The sequence below is a fragment of the Paroedura picta genome, chromosome 1, assembly GCF_049243985.1.
Source record: "Paroedura picta isolate Pp20150507F chromosome 1, Ppicta_v3.0, whole genome shotgun sequence".
In the NCBI taxonomy this organism is placed as follows: Eukaryota; Metazoa; Chordata; class Lepidosauria; order Squamata; family Gekkonidae; genus Paroedura; species Paroedura picta.
Genome location: NC_135369.1, coordinates 78441982 through 78460696, shown reverse-complemented (window position 1 = coordinate 78460696; position 18715 = coordinate 78441982). Strand labels below are relative to the sequence as shown.

The following is an 18715-nucleotide window of genomic DNA, read 5'->3' as shown; positions in this document are numbered from 1 at the left end:
CTACCTGTTTTGCTCTGCAGCTCTCCTTACCCCCTTGGCTATGTGGATACCTGCACTTCCAGCCAACTGCTTTTCAATCAGATACCCCCATTTTAGCTAACATGACATTGAAGCCGTATGAGTTTGGGGCCTTGTCAATCCTAAACACCCCTTAGCACAGTACTACTATGCTTGCATTTTATTTTTTCGCCAAGCAAAATCAGGCTGGTGTTGGTAGGGCCATTACATTTTAGTCTCCAGAGAGTACTGTGCAGTAAGTTAACTTGCTCAGCAAGCTTCAGGGCTCAGCAAGGTTGTGAATCCAGGTCTCCTGTATCCAGCACCGGCCACAGCACTAAGCTAGTTCTAATTCTGAGGTTTATAGAGAACAAAGGTTGAGTTCAGTGGCACCTTTAAGCCCAACAAACTTTTATTTGTGTTTTATTGAAATTTTGCTTATGTTATGTATGTTATATATTATATATAGACTGCTCATGAGTACACTTTAGGTCCTTCAGTGTTTTGTCTCCAATGTGGAGCCACTTCAAAATTACACAGAACACTTGAGCATCTGTCTCCTAGACTGACGGTTTGTCTGTAGAAGCTGGCGATGTACAATAATCATATGTGAATAGGATATGTAGCAGCTAGGCTCGAGTCCAGTAGCACGTTAGAGAACAAGATTTTTGGAGGATATGCTTTCAGGATTCAAAACTCCCTTCATCAAAGAGCTTTGACACTTGAAAGCTCATACTCCCAAAACCTTGTTGGTCTTTAAAGTGAGAAGTACAAATAGCTCTTTGCACCTTGTTTTGTACTTAATTGCTTTCAACTCTGTTCAGGATCTTATACTTGTGTTGGGGCTCAAATCATTTGACATATCCACCTTTACCAGGCCAGCTTTGTTGCAAGGGTGTTAAATAAAACCGGAAAGGTCAGTGAGGTGTGGTAACTCTATAGTTAGAGCACTGAAGTACATTCCTGAAAGTTGTATCATTCTTCATAGTTGTTTGCAAACTGCCCATATTTCTGTGTCATATATTAACATAATTTAAATTGTTCAAACATGAAAACCGGTGAACCCAGAGCTGAGGAAATAAATATACAAATGAATATCATAGTTCTTGTATGTGTGTAGTCAACCTGTGCAAATGGTCTCATGAGCTGTCTACCTATACTTTTTTGTCCTGTTTTTCTCTTAAAGAGTTGGGGCAGTGGTTTTTTTCTCCTTTTGTCTTAAACCTTGCAAATAGATTAGGCTGAGAGAGAATGGTTGATCCAAGAGCACTCAGAAAGCTTAATGCCTAAGTGTGGAATTGAAAAGGTGTCTCCCAAATCCTTATCTAAAAATACAGTCCAAACCTGAATTATACCCTTCTAAGAGCCTCTTGTGGCGCAGAGTGGTGAGGCAGTAGACATACAGTCTGAAAGCTCTGCCCATGAGGCTGCCCATGAGGCTGGGAGTTCAGTCCCAGCCGCTGGCTCAAGGTTGACTCAGCCTTTCATCCTTCTGAGGTCGGTAAAATGAGTACCCAGCTTGCTGGGGGGTAAACGGTAATGACTGGGGAAGGCACTGGCAAACCACCCCGTATTGAGTCTGCCATGAAAACGCTGGAGGGCGTCACCCCAAAGATCAGACATGACTCAGGGCTTGCACAGGGGATACCTTTATCTTAAAATAAGATAAGATGCTTGTAAACCAATAAGCATAGAAAACTAATTATATTGCAATTCTTCAGCCACCAGCTTACATGAAATAATGTTTCTCATGAGCAAATGGTTGTCTTCTTATTCTCTGTTTCTTATGTTTTTTAGTATAATTTTTTCCTTTTGTGAAAGTTACTGTGAATAATGTATTTATATACATGTTTAAAACATAATATTTCAAATGAGAGTCCCTAACTAGTTAAATAACTTGTTCAGCTTCCCGAGGGTATTAGTAGTCAGAGGTTGCTTGTGTATTACATAGACAATCTTGTACGTTTCACAGATAATAAGTCCTAGACCTGAAGTCTAAATAAATAAATAAATGTTTGTCTTCTATTGGGAACCCACAAAATGACAGATGAATTGTCTTTATTGTTCTGCCTCTGCTTTTCCCCATGTGTTTGATGATGTTTTGAATTCCTCACTTCCCTCAAAATTTTCAAAAGAATGATCACTGTTCCTTTGCCTGAATAAAGTAGTACTGCTGGGAGCAGACTGAGATTCAGAGATAAGGTAACTAAGGATGAAAGCTCTAGAAGACCTTGAGCTTGAAACAGCAATGCCCTCCTTTTTGTAACTCATGGCAAACAACTGGAAAACCTTGGATGTTTTTTTTTCTTCTCAAGACAGTTTGTGATATGGTGTGTTGGTATATCTGGAGTTACTTTCTGGGTCCAAGCCACCAAATCTGTCTTACTTCCTTATGTTGATAGACTTATGCATTCTCATGTTTAGAGTATATATTACTGATGTGGTTGTGCTAATGGAAGCATTTAATTTGGATGCTTGTTGTCTGTGGAAACTGGGGTCAATTAACCTATTTACCTTGTACTCCAAAAATTTAAATTTTTAAAAATCCTCTGTGTGTATTGCAGCCATGATCCTACTAATATATATAACATAAAACACTTTAGAATTCAACTGAGTGTTTTTATTAATATACTTCAAAATGTAAAACAAAGTTCTTTATTCTGCCGAACAGCTCATATTAATTTTATTATCTCAAAACTAGAATCCAATTTACAGTTACGGAACACAGTGGTTCTCAACCTTCCTAATGCCGCAACCCTTTAATACTGTTCTGACCCCAACCATAAAATTATGCAAGTGTTCTTTCACAGAAATTAAACTGAAACTGACCGATGGCATGAAGTTTCATTGTTCATGATTGTATATAAATTGTTTTTATTCCAGGGTTTCTCAGTTCAGTCTCTTATCTCACCATGCCAATCTCGCTCTTTTCCGCTACTCCAGATAGACTAACGCTCTATCTCAATCTACCCCACAAGGCTGTTGCATGGATGGCACCCCCCTGGCCAAGCTGCTTGCCCTGCCGCGAGCCTGTGAAATGGTCATTTGACCCCCAAAGGGGTCCCGACCCCCAGGTTGAGAACCACTGCTTTAACAGTTCAAAGTCAGAATATATATCTGATATTGCAAATTATTAGCAGTACAATTCTAAGGCCAGTTACATGCTTCTAAACACATTGACTTCATTGATTTCTGATTAAGATTGTATTGTATTCAGAAGCTTTATGCCAATTTCTATGGAATATCCTATGTTGAAAAACTCAAGGTTATGTTCTGCATGTTAGCTTATTAGATTACTGTCCTGTTCCTTCTACATTGCTTGCACATTAATTTTCTTTTTCCCTTTATAGAGAGAAGAGGAGGAAGCAACTGGCTAGAAATCTTTGTTTATTTAATGCGGAATGAGCAGACAAGTTGGTATGTTGCAGAATGAGCAGATACCAGGCAACTATGTGTGAGCTCTTTGGCGCCTAAACAATATCATCTCCTTGGCTCTGTAACCCTCTTGAAAAGCAGTTTTGAGAGCTAAGAAAATGGTAAGTGTGTTTTTTCCCAATTTCAGGTGGGGAAGGCAGAAAACTATGATCAAAATTCTTAGTGTTGCTTGAACATTCAGCTCCTTAGTTTTATGAAATATTGGGTGATGTCCAAAGTAGCACAAGTGGGATTCTGCTCATGCCTTCCCCTTCCTGTTGCAGGCTCTTGTTACCAATGAAAAGTTTACCCATGGTTAGAGAACTCTCTTTAATATGGTATATCCAAGTTCTTTTTGCTTGATTGTGCTGAAGATGCAATGAAAGCAAGATAATTTAACAACTTTCAAAACAGGAAATGCTGTCTTTTATTACTCTTAAATTAGGCATTGGGTGCAAATAACATAATCGGTTTGAGATACACATTTTTACATTCATGGTTAATTGCTTAAATCTGAATTATATGCATAACTAAATATTTGTAATAGGCAGAAGGGCAGGGTCATTACTGCCAGTTAGGCATTAGATTGAAGTCTATATGTGTTCAGATAAACCAATGAACATTTAAAACATCAAAATAAATGCTTGTCTACAAGGGAAGTATTTTATGCTTGTTTGTTACAGAAATTATTTGTTTACAGAAACTTTGTCATAGCTTTCAGGAGCTTATTTTTTAGCTTTCAGTGTAATTATCATGGATCAGCAACAGTGGGAACCTGCAGGATTCACAGGGGGATCCCATGCTCCCCCCTCCCCCACTTGGTTCACTTATCCTCAACTGTACTACTTCCACAGTCCTAGCTGATGTGGTAGCAGTAGCTCAGGCTGTTGTTCCTTCCCTCTCAGCAAGCTCACAGGAAAGCAAGCTTGTTTTTCCCCTCCTTCCACCACTCTGCCTTTTCCTTGCCACACTTCCCAGTCATCTGTTCTCCTGAGGTGGTGGGCATTAGTGACTCCTGCCCTCTTCCTCCAATCTGGTTTAATCAGTGGCATTCCCCCCTCCACACATGGCAAGTAGGGTGGATGCTGCACAGTGCAACAAAAAAATGGGGGGGACACAAATCTGTGCTAGAATCATAGAGTTGGAAGGGGCTGCACAGACCATCTAGTCCAGGGGTAGTCAACTTGTGGTCCTCCAGATGTCTATGGACATCTGGAGGACCGCAGGTTGACTACCCTATGTCTAGTCCACACTCACCCCCTGCTCAATGCAGAATCAGCCTAAAGCATCCATGATAAGTATCTGTCCAGCCGCTGCTTGAAAACTGCCAGTGAGGGGTAATTAAAACGCTAGAACAAAGGGGGAAAAGTAAAATGTACAAAACATCTTAACACAGCCCGCGGCGCCGCAGGCACCACGGACTAAATAAAGCTGTAAGGGCTGTGTGGGAGGAGTTAGGGCGGGCTCGGTCCGGGATGAGGAAGGGTGCCGATTGGCCCCTTCCTCTGGACAGACCATCGGCCGAGCCAATCGATTGGCTCGGCTGATTCCCACCCTACTCACAAGGAAGCAACTGCGAGCTGCGCAAAGCGCGGCTCGCAGTTGCTTCCTTGCCGGCGGCCTGACACGTCGGAGGCGCAAAGCGCCTCCGACGCGTCAGGCCACCGGCCAGGGAGCCCCCGGCAGCCTCCCCAGGCCCCGGGGAAGGCACTCCGCGGCTCGCAGAGCCACAGAGCGCCTTCCCCGGGGCCTGGGGAGCTTTTTCCCGCAACGGGGGAGGGGGGGAGAAAACAGCTCCCCAGACCCCTAGCGCCCCGGCATCGGACTACACACCACCTACATTAAGAAAATGGCCGCCAGCCAGAAGACGCCGCGAGGGAGCCCACCCGCTCAACCGTAAGCCACCTTTTACTCTGCCCCAGTCTGCTAGCGCCCATTGTATTTCGGATACAATGGGCTTTTTTACTAGTAGTATATAATTTAACAATATGTTCAGAAGTGCTAAAATATCATTTACTCACACTGAGATGTTCCCCTGTGGATGCTGATTCTTTTCCAGTTGTACCTGAGCACTCCATTGGAGCTTTGAGACCCAAGAAGATGCATGAGCAAAGGAAATATTTTTACATCTTGATAAGTTACCATTGGTGAGGGAGCATCTTAGTATGAGCAAGGCTTATTCTGTGATTGGTCAGTTTTATGTATGTTTTTGTTACTTAATGGCGTGCCGAAACATGTTTCATATTGGTTCTTGTATATGAAGACAATATATACTACTACCTTTATTTAGCTTTGGTACACTCTTATCCATAATCAGATAATCTGCTTGAGTTTTGCATGAGTGGTTTTATAACTATTAAGTATATTTTAATTTAATTAATTTTTAATTTAGTTCCTGTCTATTTAATTATTGTTGTACACCGCTTTGTGATGGCTTGCAGGGAGGGCAGTACAGAAATTGAAAAAAAATGAAACAAATGATAAAGTTTAAGGAATATGAATTTCTCAGTTCTAAATGGCAGATGCCTGAGAACAAGGAACCCCTTATTTGCTGCAGTTGCATATGCCATTTCAACTTTGCTGATAACCAAAAGAGATTTATCAGAAACCATCCATTTAAATCTTTGTGACAAGTTAGGTTGAGCAGCGCATTTAGCAAGATGCTACTTGCTTGGCAGGAAGTATCACTTTTCTGTCATCAGCTGCAATGTTAGGATAAACATATTTAAGAATATGATGTGGAAGGAGGAACATAAGTTGTTGACCTCCAGTAAGGTGGGTGGTATAAAAACTAACAGGTGTAAACTGGATGATACTTTTCATAATGTTATCTAACTTTCCCTTTAATCCTCTGAAATTTCAGAATTTTATACCACAGCTTCTAAATGAAGTTATCTGATTATTTTATTTATACTGTGCTTCCTCAATTGAATGCTCAAGCTTGCAAATATAAGTTGCATATATTATAATTAATCACTACAAAATAATTACATCAAACTTTGTTGTTGTTGTTATGTGCGAAGTCGCGTCCGACCCATCGCAACCCCATGGACAATGATCCTCCAGGCCTTCCTGTCCTCTACCATTCCCCGGAGTCCATTTACGTTTGCACCTACTGCTTCGGTGACTCCATCCAGCCACCTCATTCTCTGTCGTCCCCTTCTTCTTTTGCCCTCGATCGCTCCAAGCATTAGGCTCTTCTCCAGGGAGTCCTTCCTTCTCATGAGGTGGCCAAAGTATTTGAGTTTCATCTTCAGGATCTGGCCTTCTAAAGAGCAGTCAGGGTTGATCTCCTCTAGGACTGACCGGTTTGTTCGCCTTGCAGTCCAAGGGACTCGCAAGAGTCTTCTATAGCACCAGAGTTCAAAAGCCTCAATTCTTTGACGCTCGGCCTTCCTTATGGTCCAACTTTCACATCAAACTTTAGAATCATGATAATTTGATGGAAAAAAACCAGTAACAGGCATACTGTTTTCTTCAGTAGAAAATGGGATGTGTTTTCTTCAAGTTTCTTGTTAGCCTTGTAGTGGTCTTGTCCTTCATTTATGCTCTTTTACAGATTTTTTTTGTTCACTGTATGCCAATCTCATCATAAAATGAACGCTTTAATAAATTTACGAGTATTTTCTTGAAATTTGATTCCCATTATACTGATACAGCAACTTAAACTCTATTATACTTCCTTAACTCAGACATATTTTATCAGTTTAACTGTTCTTGTCAGATCCCTTACTTACAACATCCACAGTATTAGAAATCCTTTTGCACTTCCAATAAGGGTCTCACACCATTCCTGCGGCTACTCTGTGTGTATTTTACATGCCATCAAGTCACTTCCAGTTTATAGTGACTCTATGAATTAACAACCTCCTAAGCATCCTATCGAACAGTCCTACCTAGGTCTTGCAAACTGGGGACCATGGCTTCCTTAACGGAGTCATTTCATGGTGGACCTTCCTTTTCTCTTGCTGCCTTCAACGTTTCTTAGCATAATTGTGTTTTCCAGTTACTCTTGTCTTCTGAAATAACTCTCCCTGGCAGACCACAATTCTGTAATCTGCCTGTCGGTATAATCTTCCAACTGTCATGGGAGTATTTTGTATTTCATGGCACTGCATTTAACAGAACAGTTAGTTTGCCTCATTCTTTACTCTGAAGTAACAAGTTCAGCGGGTAAAGTAATGGAAGTCTTTTCATGTTAGCATCAGAAACTGTACCCCCAGTAAGAATTAAACTGTTTCTTTACAGAAAGAGGTATGTTTCATCATCTTAACCACAGATGCTCACTAGTTTAAGTGCGGTCCTATATGATTATCTCTTTGCTAGGCAGTCATTTAAGTATTTCCCCTTCATTTTTCTCCATTGTGGAAAAAGATTGGAAAGCTTTTGCCCATTTATCATGGATATTGTGATGCATGTTTTCAGAGTACATCTCAGATGGGTAATTTACATAAGTGTTATGTTAGGGCTCATAAAACAATTTCCCTAATTATGTGAAACCCTTTCTTTGCCTCAGCATTTTGTTGTTAAATACCAGGTTTTCAATTTGTGGGAGGGTAGTAGCAATCTAGGTAATCTGTAGCTTTAACATAATGTGCATCTGCATATTTCTGAGCCTTTGAGAAGAGCTTTTACTTGAATTAACTACTTCACTTTTCAAGAGAGGAACCCTCTCATGCTTGCAAAAGATGGTGATTGTATTTCACAACTGTGAAATGCTATCTCTCTGGAATTACATTGCCAGAACTAGAGAAACAGTTCAATTTACTCTGACCTCCCTTGACATATAAAGTGCAACTATTTGACTCACTGGACTTCTTCCTGGTGGCTCTTCATTTTGGGTTAGATTCAAAGGTATAATTTTGGGAGTGGAAGGCACTTCCACTTAGGCAAAATGGGAAGGGCTACAGTTGCCACTAATTTCCTTTGTTCATCTGCCTCAGCCTCACAAGGCAATTTCATGGCAATTTCAAGGGAGCAGGTTTTTCAGCAGACTTAGTGGTAGCTTTGCCAACCTCCAGGTGAGGCCTGGACATCTCCAGATGACATAGATCAGGCCCTCTGGATAAAAAATGTTTTGGAGGTGGACTCTGTGGCATTACCCCCCACTGAGGTGCCTTCTCTCCCCATACCCTGCCCTCCCAAAGTTCCGCCCCTAAATCTTCAACCCTTTCCCAACTTGAAACTGGCAAAGCTGCTCTGGGACTGCAGTTGTTGGGGTAAGTGGGAGGCAGGAAAAGTAAAACTCCACTTGTGGTTCTCAGAGTTTTCTGTTTGCCTGAAAGATTTATCTTAAATGATTACAAGCAGCATTACTTTGAGAATTGTGCATTTTAGACTATAGTTCATTCAATTGAGAACAAAACTTGAAGGTTTTTTTTTAAAAATAGACAAATTGAATGAGATTCCCATTTTAATCTGCAATCTTCTGGGCTGAAAGGTAGGTGTCTGTGCAAGCTCTAAATTGCCCAGTGATACTGAAGTACTCCTTTCATGGTAGGTACAATGCAAACAAGTAAATAGTTAAAGCAGCTTTTTAGTAGATTTTTTCTGTTTAGGTTTTTAAAATATCTGCAATCTCAATGTCAAGAGTGCAAGAGAAGTAAAGTTTTTTGATAAGGGGTAGTTTTGCTATTATATAGTGCTGCTGTTTGTTTTGAGTTTAATTTAGATGTTAAATACCTGACAGTATTGGAGTACTTTCTAACAATAGCTACTTTCCCCTGATTCTGTTTGTGATCACATTCCAGTGAATGTTACCTGTCTGAAGAGTGCATATAATCACCTTGTTATGTTGCAAAGTGCCATCTTTGCTCTTGCTCTCCTCTCAAGAATACTTCTAGAACGGTGTGTAGCTTCATGGCAGTTGATGACCACTAACATTTTATAAAAATAACATTTGGCTAGATATCTAAGCTAGTTGATTTAATTATTTGAATTGATTGTAAGTTCTCAAGAACTTTTGTAAATAGTAATATATTTTGTGATTACCATTTGGGAGAAATGGGATGTCGATAAAGAACATCCCATTTTTGCAGAACTCATTTCTGAGTCCTTTTGGGGACACTGGAGTGTACTGTTGCTGTGATCTTGCTACGGAAGCTATGAAAGAATTATGCATCCAGCACCATTTCTTCTTCATCAGAGGAATAGTGATCATGCAACAATGACTTGTTTGCCATCAGTTCTTAATCTTTCCCATCAAGATATTGAGAGAGAAAATAATTCCATTAAACCAAAATGAGATCAGTCATTTACACTTATTTGTTCCAGCCTTTCTTCTACTGATTTGTATTCTGAACAGGCATATTTGATTCTCATTTAACTTTTGTTCCTCTTGAGTTGCTGTTTTGCATCTGCTTACATAGCAAGTATTTCATTTAACTTGATTGTTGTAGCAAGGATGATGTTTACCACAAAAATGAAAAGCTGAAAATGAGACTAATCTCTTTCCACCCAAGAACTCAAGAGAATGTGTAAACCAAATAGTTTGCATAACTGGTGTGTCACAATTACCTTGTGGTAACTTGACCATGTCAAAAATAATGCAAGTTATAAATCTGAGGAAAAAGAAGGCAACAGAATTAGTATGTGCAAAAGGTATAAACACAATTATGTATTTGCATATGTCTCCATGTGAGAATAACTTTTACTGCATTGTAGCCAAAAGCAGTTGCAAAACAAGTTAGAAGCACTGACAAAAATCAATAATTTCTCATACACACAATTTAACTATTCAGTAAAATACAGAATGGGGAAGGCACTGGCAAACCACCCCGTATTGAGTCTGCCATGAAAACGCTGGAGGGCGTCACCCCAAGAGTCAGACATGACCCGGTGCTTGCACAGGGGATACCTTTACCTTTTTAAAATACAGAAATCATTAAGATAGTTTCAGAGGGTATAGCCATGTTGGTCTGCAGTAGAACAATTAGATTCAAGTCCAGTAGCATCTTAAAAAACAAAAAGATGGTGGGGTGGGGAGGGTAAACCTTGAAGAGTCAAAGCTCCATCATTCCATTGAACAAAGCAAGCTTTGACACTGAAACACTTAAACCTCGAAAATTCTGTAATAATCATATTCCTGTATCCATAATGGTCAAGCACATTGCTTATATGAGACCTGCATTTGCACACATACTTTGATGTGATAGTGTAGCCTGATAAGATCTTATTAATGCTTTAAATTTTTTATTACATTTCTAACCTGCCGTTCCCTGGAGGCTTTTATCAGACAGCTGATAACCAGTTATACCCTGCGATGACTGACTGCTACATTCAGAGGTATAAAAATACAAAACCTTCCTCTTGGAGAATCCTACAAGGTGTAATATAGGCACTTTATACACCGGGACAGACTTGTGTGGTTTCCCTGTTATTGCTGTACAACACGATGACAATGGGATTCTACATGGCAGGTTTCTCTGCCCCTGTTCTCCAGCAGCAGCCATCCATCGCCCTCCCCGGGGGCTTTTTCTCAGAAATGATGGCACTGACAGCCATTTCCCCACGTTCTTGCTCAGCCCAGTTTCCCACATTGCCAAGTTGGGCCTGATAACCCTACCATGTGTAGGAAGTTATTTTGAAAAACAAAAACTTAGGAAGCAAATATGTAATTAGTAATTATGATGCAACATGGTCATATTGAATTATTTGTTCAAGTTTTATAGTGAAATGGTACATTCATGTGCAAGCAGTTTGGTTCTCAGTTGTCGTTAGCCTTTATTAAAATGCTGATAGAAGATCAGAAGGGGGGATATGGGTTTTGTGAAATTTTAATAGGAGGTGAACACTGGTTCTGGTCAAATAAATTCTTAACCAGGGACTCTGGAACACAAAGTGACACTTTCATGGTTTCATAACATTTTTGTTAACCAATTTGAGGATTTTTAAAGATAGTCTAATAAATATGACATAAATAGTAAAATGACTAGGAAAGAGTATCTGGAGTGCAGCTCTGTAGACCAATTCTCTAACAAATATTTAATTACTTTCTCAGTTATAGAATCTTGGGTCAGCTGATAGAGGGACAACAGTTCAATGGGTTAAATCCTTACTTCCATAAACAGAAGCAATTTGTCAAAATGGATTTTCCTGTCTTTTCCCCAGCAGCCCTCTGTGTGACCCAAAAAGCCTCGGGGGGGGGGGGGGGGTAGGGAATCCTTGTTAATCAAATCCAGCATGACACACAGGGCTGCTTTGAAAAAGAGAATTGCCCTCTTCCTTCTATATGAGCAGAGCAAGCATGAGACTCATTATATAATTATTTTGATTTTTACAAATTTTCTCCTTTTTCAGTAGGACAATCTGGCTTAAAGTATTCATTTTGGTCACGAGAACACAATGTTTTGTGTTCTAAAAAGCTCTGTTCCACGTTTAACATATTCAGCCATATTGCTGAAGCTGCATTATGGCTAAGATCATGAGACCACAAAACGTGTCTGCAAAAGATTGTCTATCTAAATGTGACTCGTGACGTCCTATTAAAAAGCTAAAATTGGTGTTAATGCACATTTCCTTGAAATGCTTGCTTTGCTGTATAAAAAAGCACTCAAAATAATAGTGGCCTGATAATGCATTTTAGATTTGTGTAGAATTTGTCTTTTAAAAAACCCTAAAAGTTCAACAAACTGCCAGTGCAAACATGGAACTATAGTGGCAAGAGAACAGTGCCCAATTAAATAAACAAATATCACTGGAGCCATTTTAGTAGTATTACAGATAGCATTTATTGCTTGTGTTAGCAAGGCCAGCCTCTCCCTCTCTCTCTCTCTCTCTCTCTCTCTCTCTCTCTCTCTCTCTCTCTCTCCACTTCCGTGTTGCCAAATAGCCTTTTCAGGCCTGTCTTCTTAATCCAGATATAAACTTCAATAAATCTCAGTGTTCATCCACAGATGCAGAAGTATTTGTACTTTCCGAATAGACATAAAAGTACACATACAATAGGTTATTACATGTTAAGAACAGGCAAGTGTAGCTCAGGACCACTAATTACTTGACCAGTAGAAGTATATAGGTTTCCCTACTGTCTTTTGCATTTCTTGCCTTTGGCTCCCTGCAAATGTGATATTTCAGCAGAGGTTGAAAACCAGTACTGTATGGTGGTTAGCCTGCTGCACATAGAGTGGGGAAACCTGGATTCCAATTCCGACTCAAGTATTACATTCTGTGGAAGACTTTGGACTACTCATTCTCATAACATTGTTTTAGGAAGATAAGAAGGAAGAAAGGAGAACCCTGTACGCCACCCTGAGTGTCTTAAAGAATAAAAAATGTGATCTCTGGATTGGGAGATGGGCCACTGCACTCCTTTGCCCCGCTTCCCCAATTTACCGGCGTATAAGACGACCCCCCCCAACATTTCCACTCAAAATACAGTACTATGGGCCACTATGGGCAGCTATGTCTATCCCAACTGAAGTGCACCCGGCGTATAAGACGACCCCCCCCCCGCACTTGGAGGCATGTTTTTCAGGGGGGGAAAGTAGTCTTATACGCCAGCAAATACTGTAATAATATTCTACTGTTAAATGTGCAGTGTTACCAAACAGAACCTATGCTAACCAAGGTTTCTCTGATATCCAATAGCTGAAATTTGGTTTAAGTTTGGGGTTTTTTATACCCTGCTTTTCTCTGTCCCTTGGGGAAGGCACTGGCAAACCACCCCGTATTGAGTCTGCCAAGAAAACGCTAGAGGGCGTCACCCCAAGGGTCAGACATGACTCGGTGCTTGCACAGGGGATACCTTTACCTTTACCTTTTCTCTGTCCCTAAGGAGTTTCAGAGTGGCTTCCTCTCCCCACAGAAGACACCCTGTAAGGTTGATGGGGCTGAGAGAGTTCTGAGAGAACTGTGAGCCATTGTCACCCAGTAGTCTTCATGTGGAGGAATGATTAGAGTCTGCCACTCTTACACCATACTGGTTTCCCATGCTAGCTTGCAAACCCTGGTTCGGAGGGCACCTGGAGCTCTCAGTATAATACTGGCTTTTTAACTAAGATATTTTGTATATTTTTGTTTATACTATATTTAAGGGCCTGTTGGCATTCGCATGCGTGTCTTAATTGAGTCTGGCTAATAAAATAATAGGATTGAGTTTCTATTATAATTATTTCATTTTATTTAAATTTTTTAGAGCTGAGAATCATTTCAACAAAGTGGATATAAATGAATAGGAACGTTCTAATGGATGACAGGGAATCTCCTACCAATGACCTGCAGTTAAACGTGCAAGACCAGCTTTGTGCCGACACTCATTCAGAAAAGATAAACACTTGCTTGACTTCTCCACCAGATGAAAATGAGAACCCACTTAATGGCCGCAGGCACGAGGACCTGAAAAGCAGGGACAAAGTGATGGGAGTAATTGAGCAAGACAGCATCAATAATAATGAAGGGGAGGACAGTGGTATCTGTGCATCCTTCAGTCAAGAATCCTTAAGTGAAAACAAGAGTCCAAGAAAAACAAGAGACTGCATCAAGAAAGGTATAACTGCTTCCTAAACAAAAAATTTGCATGATTGAAGGAAGGATATTGGTTATATTCCTTGAATTCGTCTTACATTTGTTTTCTGACTTGGGAGCACATACATATGAGTTATTAAGTGCAATATCTGTATTCCTTGCTTTGGAAAGAGCTCGAAGGATCATAGGTTCCAGTTCAATAATGCTTATGCTGACTATGAAAATGTTAACATGACTCTTATCTTTCTTTTCCTACTGCTTAAGATGTGCATAATGTACTGCTGTACTGATTGCTTCTAGCTGGACTGTGTAGCCAAAATAGGATTTTCTAGCTAGGAACTAAGGGACAACGTGAAGATGTTAATGGACAGGAATGAGTGGCTCTGCGTATAGCCAATTTAAAAAGAAAATATTCTAATGGACTTAGAAAAATGTAACTTTGCTTGTGAGGACAGGAATGATGAGCATTGTTGGAGTTACAATCTATGGCCCGCTTGACTCTCTTGTCCTCCTTTCTCTGAAAATGTTGAGAATACTGAGAAAGAAAAGCAGTCTGCTTCTTGGCAAATAGCAAGAGGGGGCAGATAGGAAAAGATGAGAATTAGCTGTTGCCTCTGTTGGAAGAAAGGAGCCAGCAGAAATAAACGTATGACTAAGGAATCATGATCATATTCAAGATACTGATCATTAGAAGAAAAAGCACAGATTGGACACTGGTACATTCAACATTGTAAATCCCTTTTTATAAAAATAGAATTGCAGTTACAAATTCAGTAAAATACCTTTTGTTACTTTTAAGGTAGATGCTGCAAATGAGTAAATTTGGATTTGAAGCTTTAAAAATCTGTTTCCTTAACTGGTTTTCTGCATATGTGTATGTTTATACAATTTATATTATCTCACCATATTTGAATATTGAATGCAGCTTAGCTTGAGGCTTATGCTGTCAGGAAGAATGTTCAAGATTTCAACTATTTGTAGCCTCCTTTTGTGGCTGTCAGAAAAGTTTAAGAATTGGTTTTTATACCCCGCTTTTTATTACTCAAAGGAAACTCAAAGCTGCTTACAATCGCCTTCTGCTCCTCTCCCCACAACAGGCATGCAGTGAGGTAGGTGGGGCTGAAAGAGCTCTGAGAGAAACTGCCTGAGAACAGCTCTAACAGGACTGTGACTAGCCCAAGGTTACCTATATGGCTGCCTGTGAAGGAGTGGGAAATCAAGATTAGAAGCTCTCCAGATCAGAAGCTGCCACTCTTAACCACTACACCCAGCCATGACTGAAGCAGAACTGCTTCTATACATCATCCCCCTCGGTCCTCCTAAACAACGTTATCTTACATCTGTTTCTGAAAGCCATATGTACAGAAGCCTCCCTAGCGCACTCTCTGAGTGTAACACAATGATCTCAAAATAGGAGTAATCTCAATCTTAAATTCAGTTTCATTTCATTATTCCTCAGCCATTTTCTCTGAGCTCTTCTCCTTCAGCATCTTCTCCTTCAGTGGGGCCAAAGTCATCCAGATGGTTAGGTCACGCTTCTGCTCGCTCAGGTAGGGCAAATTGAAAAGCAAATTAAATTGCTGAGCCTCCTCGAGTGACCATTGAGTGACCTCTCCAGTCTAGTTTGCTCCACTGCTCAGGTAGGACGCTCAGAGCCCTGCTCTTTGGCAACACTGAAGGACTACAAACTAGAACCGAGATTCAGAATGGATTTCTCTCATGGCAACACCATTGCCTCTTTACTGCCTGATTTTCTTACTGAAAATACACTTTCGTGCTCCAGTGGAGCCAGTCATGGCCAAGAACATGCCTGAAGGAGTAGCCGGCAACCAGTGCTGCTGAGCTGCAGAAACAAAGACCCAGTGGAGAAGCTCCTGAGGAATGGAGTAGAGCTCCAGTCTCCCAATCCTCCACGGAGCTTGCGGAGCCCGCCCTCATTCTAAAGCTACCCAGAAGACTAAGAGGGTGGAAAAGACCAGCTCCGGCAAGAAGGGTCGAGCTGCGCCCCAAGATGCCACCTCCCCTTCTACTGCAGCCATGGAGCAGCCAGTAAAGCAGAAAAAGGGCACAGAGGAGTCCCTTCTCATGGGTGGCACAGAGTGCTCCGGAGCTCCAGAGTGCCAGCTGCAGCCTGATTCGGGCCCCAGCTGCCCCCATAAAGTCCGCACCCAGGAGAGGCACATGCCGGAGCGTCGTGGGAATCGTGAAGGTCCAGCGCACCCCATTGGTGAGCCCCCATTGCTTGGAAGCAACTCTGGCCTTCCCCCCCCCCTTGGCCCACTCCCAAGTGTGTGACCGGCTTGTCCCAGAGCTCTAGGACCACACAGAGAGCCCCTGGACCAGACCCAGCTGGGCCGGTAGGGACATGATGGCAGCGCCCATGCGGCCAATATGATCATGGACCCTGGCTGGAGACCTGAGACCCAGAGAGGTGGGATACCTGGCGGCCTACCTGCCCCACATGCAGGCCACCTGGCACAATACCCAGCTACCTCTTGTTACCACCAGCGCATAGGCCCCTGGGACGATGAGGACAACCAGGAAGAAGAGTTCTTCCTCAAGTTCCTTCGGTGGATAAGACTCATGGCCCTGAGGACCAGACCTGCCTACCCTACTAGGAAATATCTGGAGACACACAATCCCCTGGACTCCTATTCCTCCCACAATGTGGTTTTCAGACAAAGGAGGCGTAGGGCATCTCTGGAAAGGCAGGAGAGGGCGCCAGAAGTCTCCAAAGCTTTGGAGGATGAGGAGTCATGCTCCAGGTGCAGTGGGGATGCCACTGTACTCCCCAGACCTGACTCTAACATGGGCCAGAGGTCCAGACACCACTCCTCTGAGTCTGAAGAGGATCATCCTTCAATTGTCTCCCACTCAGACCCCCCCTATCAGAAAGAGAGGAAGTCAAGCTTTCCGGAGAGGAGCAAGCAACCAAGGAGACTTCCACCAGATTATTTTTGCCTGAATATCTGCCACACATTCTTCCAAAGGTAATCTCCACTCTCAGTTACAAGATAGAGATCCCAGGCAAACCACGCTCGGTAGCTTCAGCTAATCTTGATGCTCAGGTGTTCAAGAAACCCATCCCCACACAAACACCACATCTCTTCCCAGACCAGTTTGATGAGGTCATCAAGGCAGAATGTGCTGTCCCAGGGGCAGTAAGATCACTAACTTCCATTGCCCAAAAGCTCTGTATTCTAATAGAGGAGGCCATAGAAGATCTCAAGATTCTACTCAATGATGCGCCTGTAATGGATCTCCACTCAGAGGTGGTGCTCCCCAAGGAGCACCATCTGCTTGACTATGCAGTGGGTGGCCAGCTCCGTTTTTTCAGGGAGGTCTGGAGCTGGACAACTTTGGACCAATGGGTCCTCTCCATGGTCTCCGAGGGTTACCGCATAGAACTCACCTCCCAACTTACCCAGGAGTTTCAAGTCTTCTCCAATTCCCAAGTTGCTTCACCGCAGGCGCCTTCTGGCCGAGGCCATTCACCATTTAATACACATCGCGGCAGTAAAGGAAGTCCCTCCAGACCAGCACTTCACTGGCGTGTACTCAATGCTTTTCATCGTGCCCAAAAATCTGGAGATTGGCAGGCAGTCTTAAACCTCAGGGGCCTCAACAAGTGGGTGAAGAAGCGGCACTTTGTTGGAATCCCTGTGGCACATACTACAAATACTGCAAACCGCAGATTTGCTGACTTCTCTCAATTTCAAGGAAGCATACCTGCATATCTCTATACACAAGGCCTCCAGGCAAGTCCTTCAGTTCTCATACAAAGGATGCCACTGTCAATACATGGCTCTCTTTCAGTTTCTCTTTGGCTCCCCGAGTTTTTACCAAGTTCATGGTGGCTCTGGTGGCTTGACTCAGACTCTCTGGAATCCATGTCTACCCATAATTAGATGGAGCAACAGCACACTGGGTCACCCAGCACACGGTTTCCATACTCCAGGAGCATGGATTTCTGTTAGACAAAAGTCAGTTGACTCCCACATCGGACTTGACCCACCTTGGAGCCAGAATTTGTACCCATTTGGGCTGGGTTTTTCTCCCAATAGAAAAACAGCAGAAGATCCCTGGTGTGGCAACTGAGCACTCAGCACTCTTCAGACATAATGCACCTCGCTGCCATCCACAACCTGATGATCTCAATGATAGGCATGATTCCCTGGGTACAGTTCCACACGCAACCACTTCAGTGGCTGTTTCTGCCATACCAGCACGATATTGCTCGCAGTTGACACAGACTGACCTGCATCCCAGCACGGATAGCCATGGCTCTACTTTGGTGTCCACATCTGGGCAGGGGAATCCCATTCACGCAGCCCCTCAGATCATCATCACAACCAACGCCAGCCACCGTGATTGGGGAGCCCACTGCTTGGGAGCATCCAAATAGGACAAATGGGGCTCCCCAGGAAGGAGAATGAAACAGTTGGCCCTCACCTAAGGGTTTCTTTTCTTCAGTGGGGCAAAATCATCCACTGCCCACCCTAGCGGAATAAGTTGTCAGGGCTCAAACGGCGACATATAGATAGATAGAAAACTGGAGTACTGAATGTGACCATAGTTTTTGCAGCAGGGCTTGACCGAGACTGGAGAGATCACTCAATGGTCACTCGAGGAGTCTGAGCAATTTAATTTGCATTTCAGTTTGCCCTACCTGAGCGAGTAGAAGCGTGACCTAACCAGCTAGATGACTTCACCCCACTGAAGAGAAGAAACCCTCAGGTGAGGGCCACTGCTTCATTCTAGAGTTGTATTTAAATAAGTTATTTAAATTAGCATTTTGTTTATTCCCAACTTCAAAGCTGTGGACTATCTCAAAAGTCTT

The 18715-nt window shown here is 42.3% G+C and overlaps 1 protein-coding gene across 6 annotated transcripts in view; it reads left to right on the top strand.

Annotated features, from left to right (window-relative positions):
* Nucleotides 1-18715, top strand: part of CNST (consortin, connexin sorting protein) — a 70708-nt gene that overhangs the window by 496 nt on the left and 51497 nt on the right. For 5 of the 6 annotated variants that reach the window (XM_077344303.1, XM_077344300.1, XM_077344308.1 and 2 more), the window contains exons 2-3: nucleotides 3348-3533; nucleotides 13547-13897. In XM_077344303.1, the coding sequence (XP_077200418.1) occupies nucleotides 13579-13897 (319 nt within the window). In that variant the 5' untranslated portion in view covers nucleotides 3348-3533; nucleotides 13547-13578. Of the gene's footprint in view, nucleotides 1-3347; nucleotides 3534-5468; nucleotides 5559-13546; nucleotides 13898-18715 lie in introns of those variants that run through there. The other variant, XM_077344310.1, reaches the window with a different exon arrangement.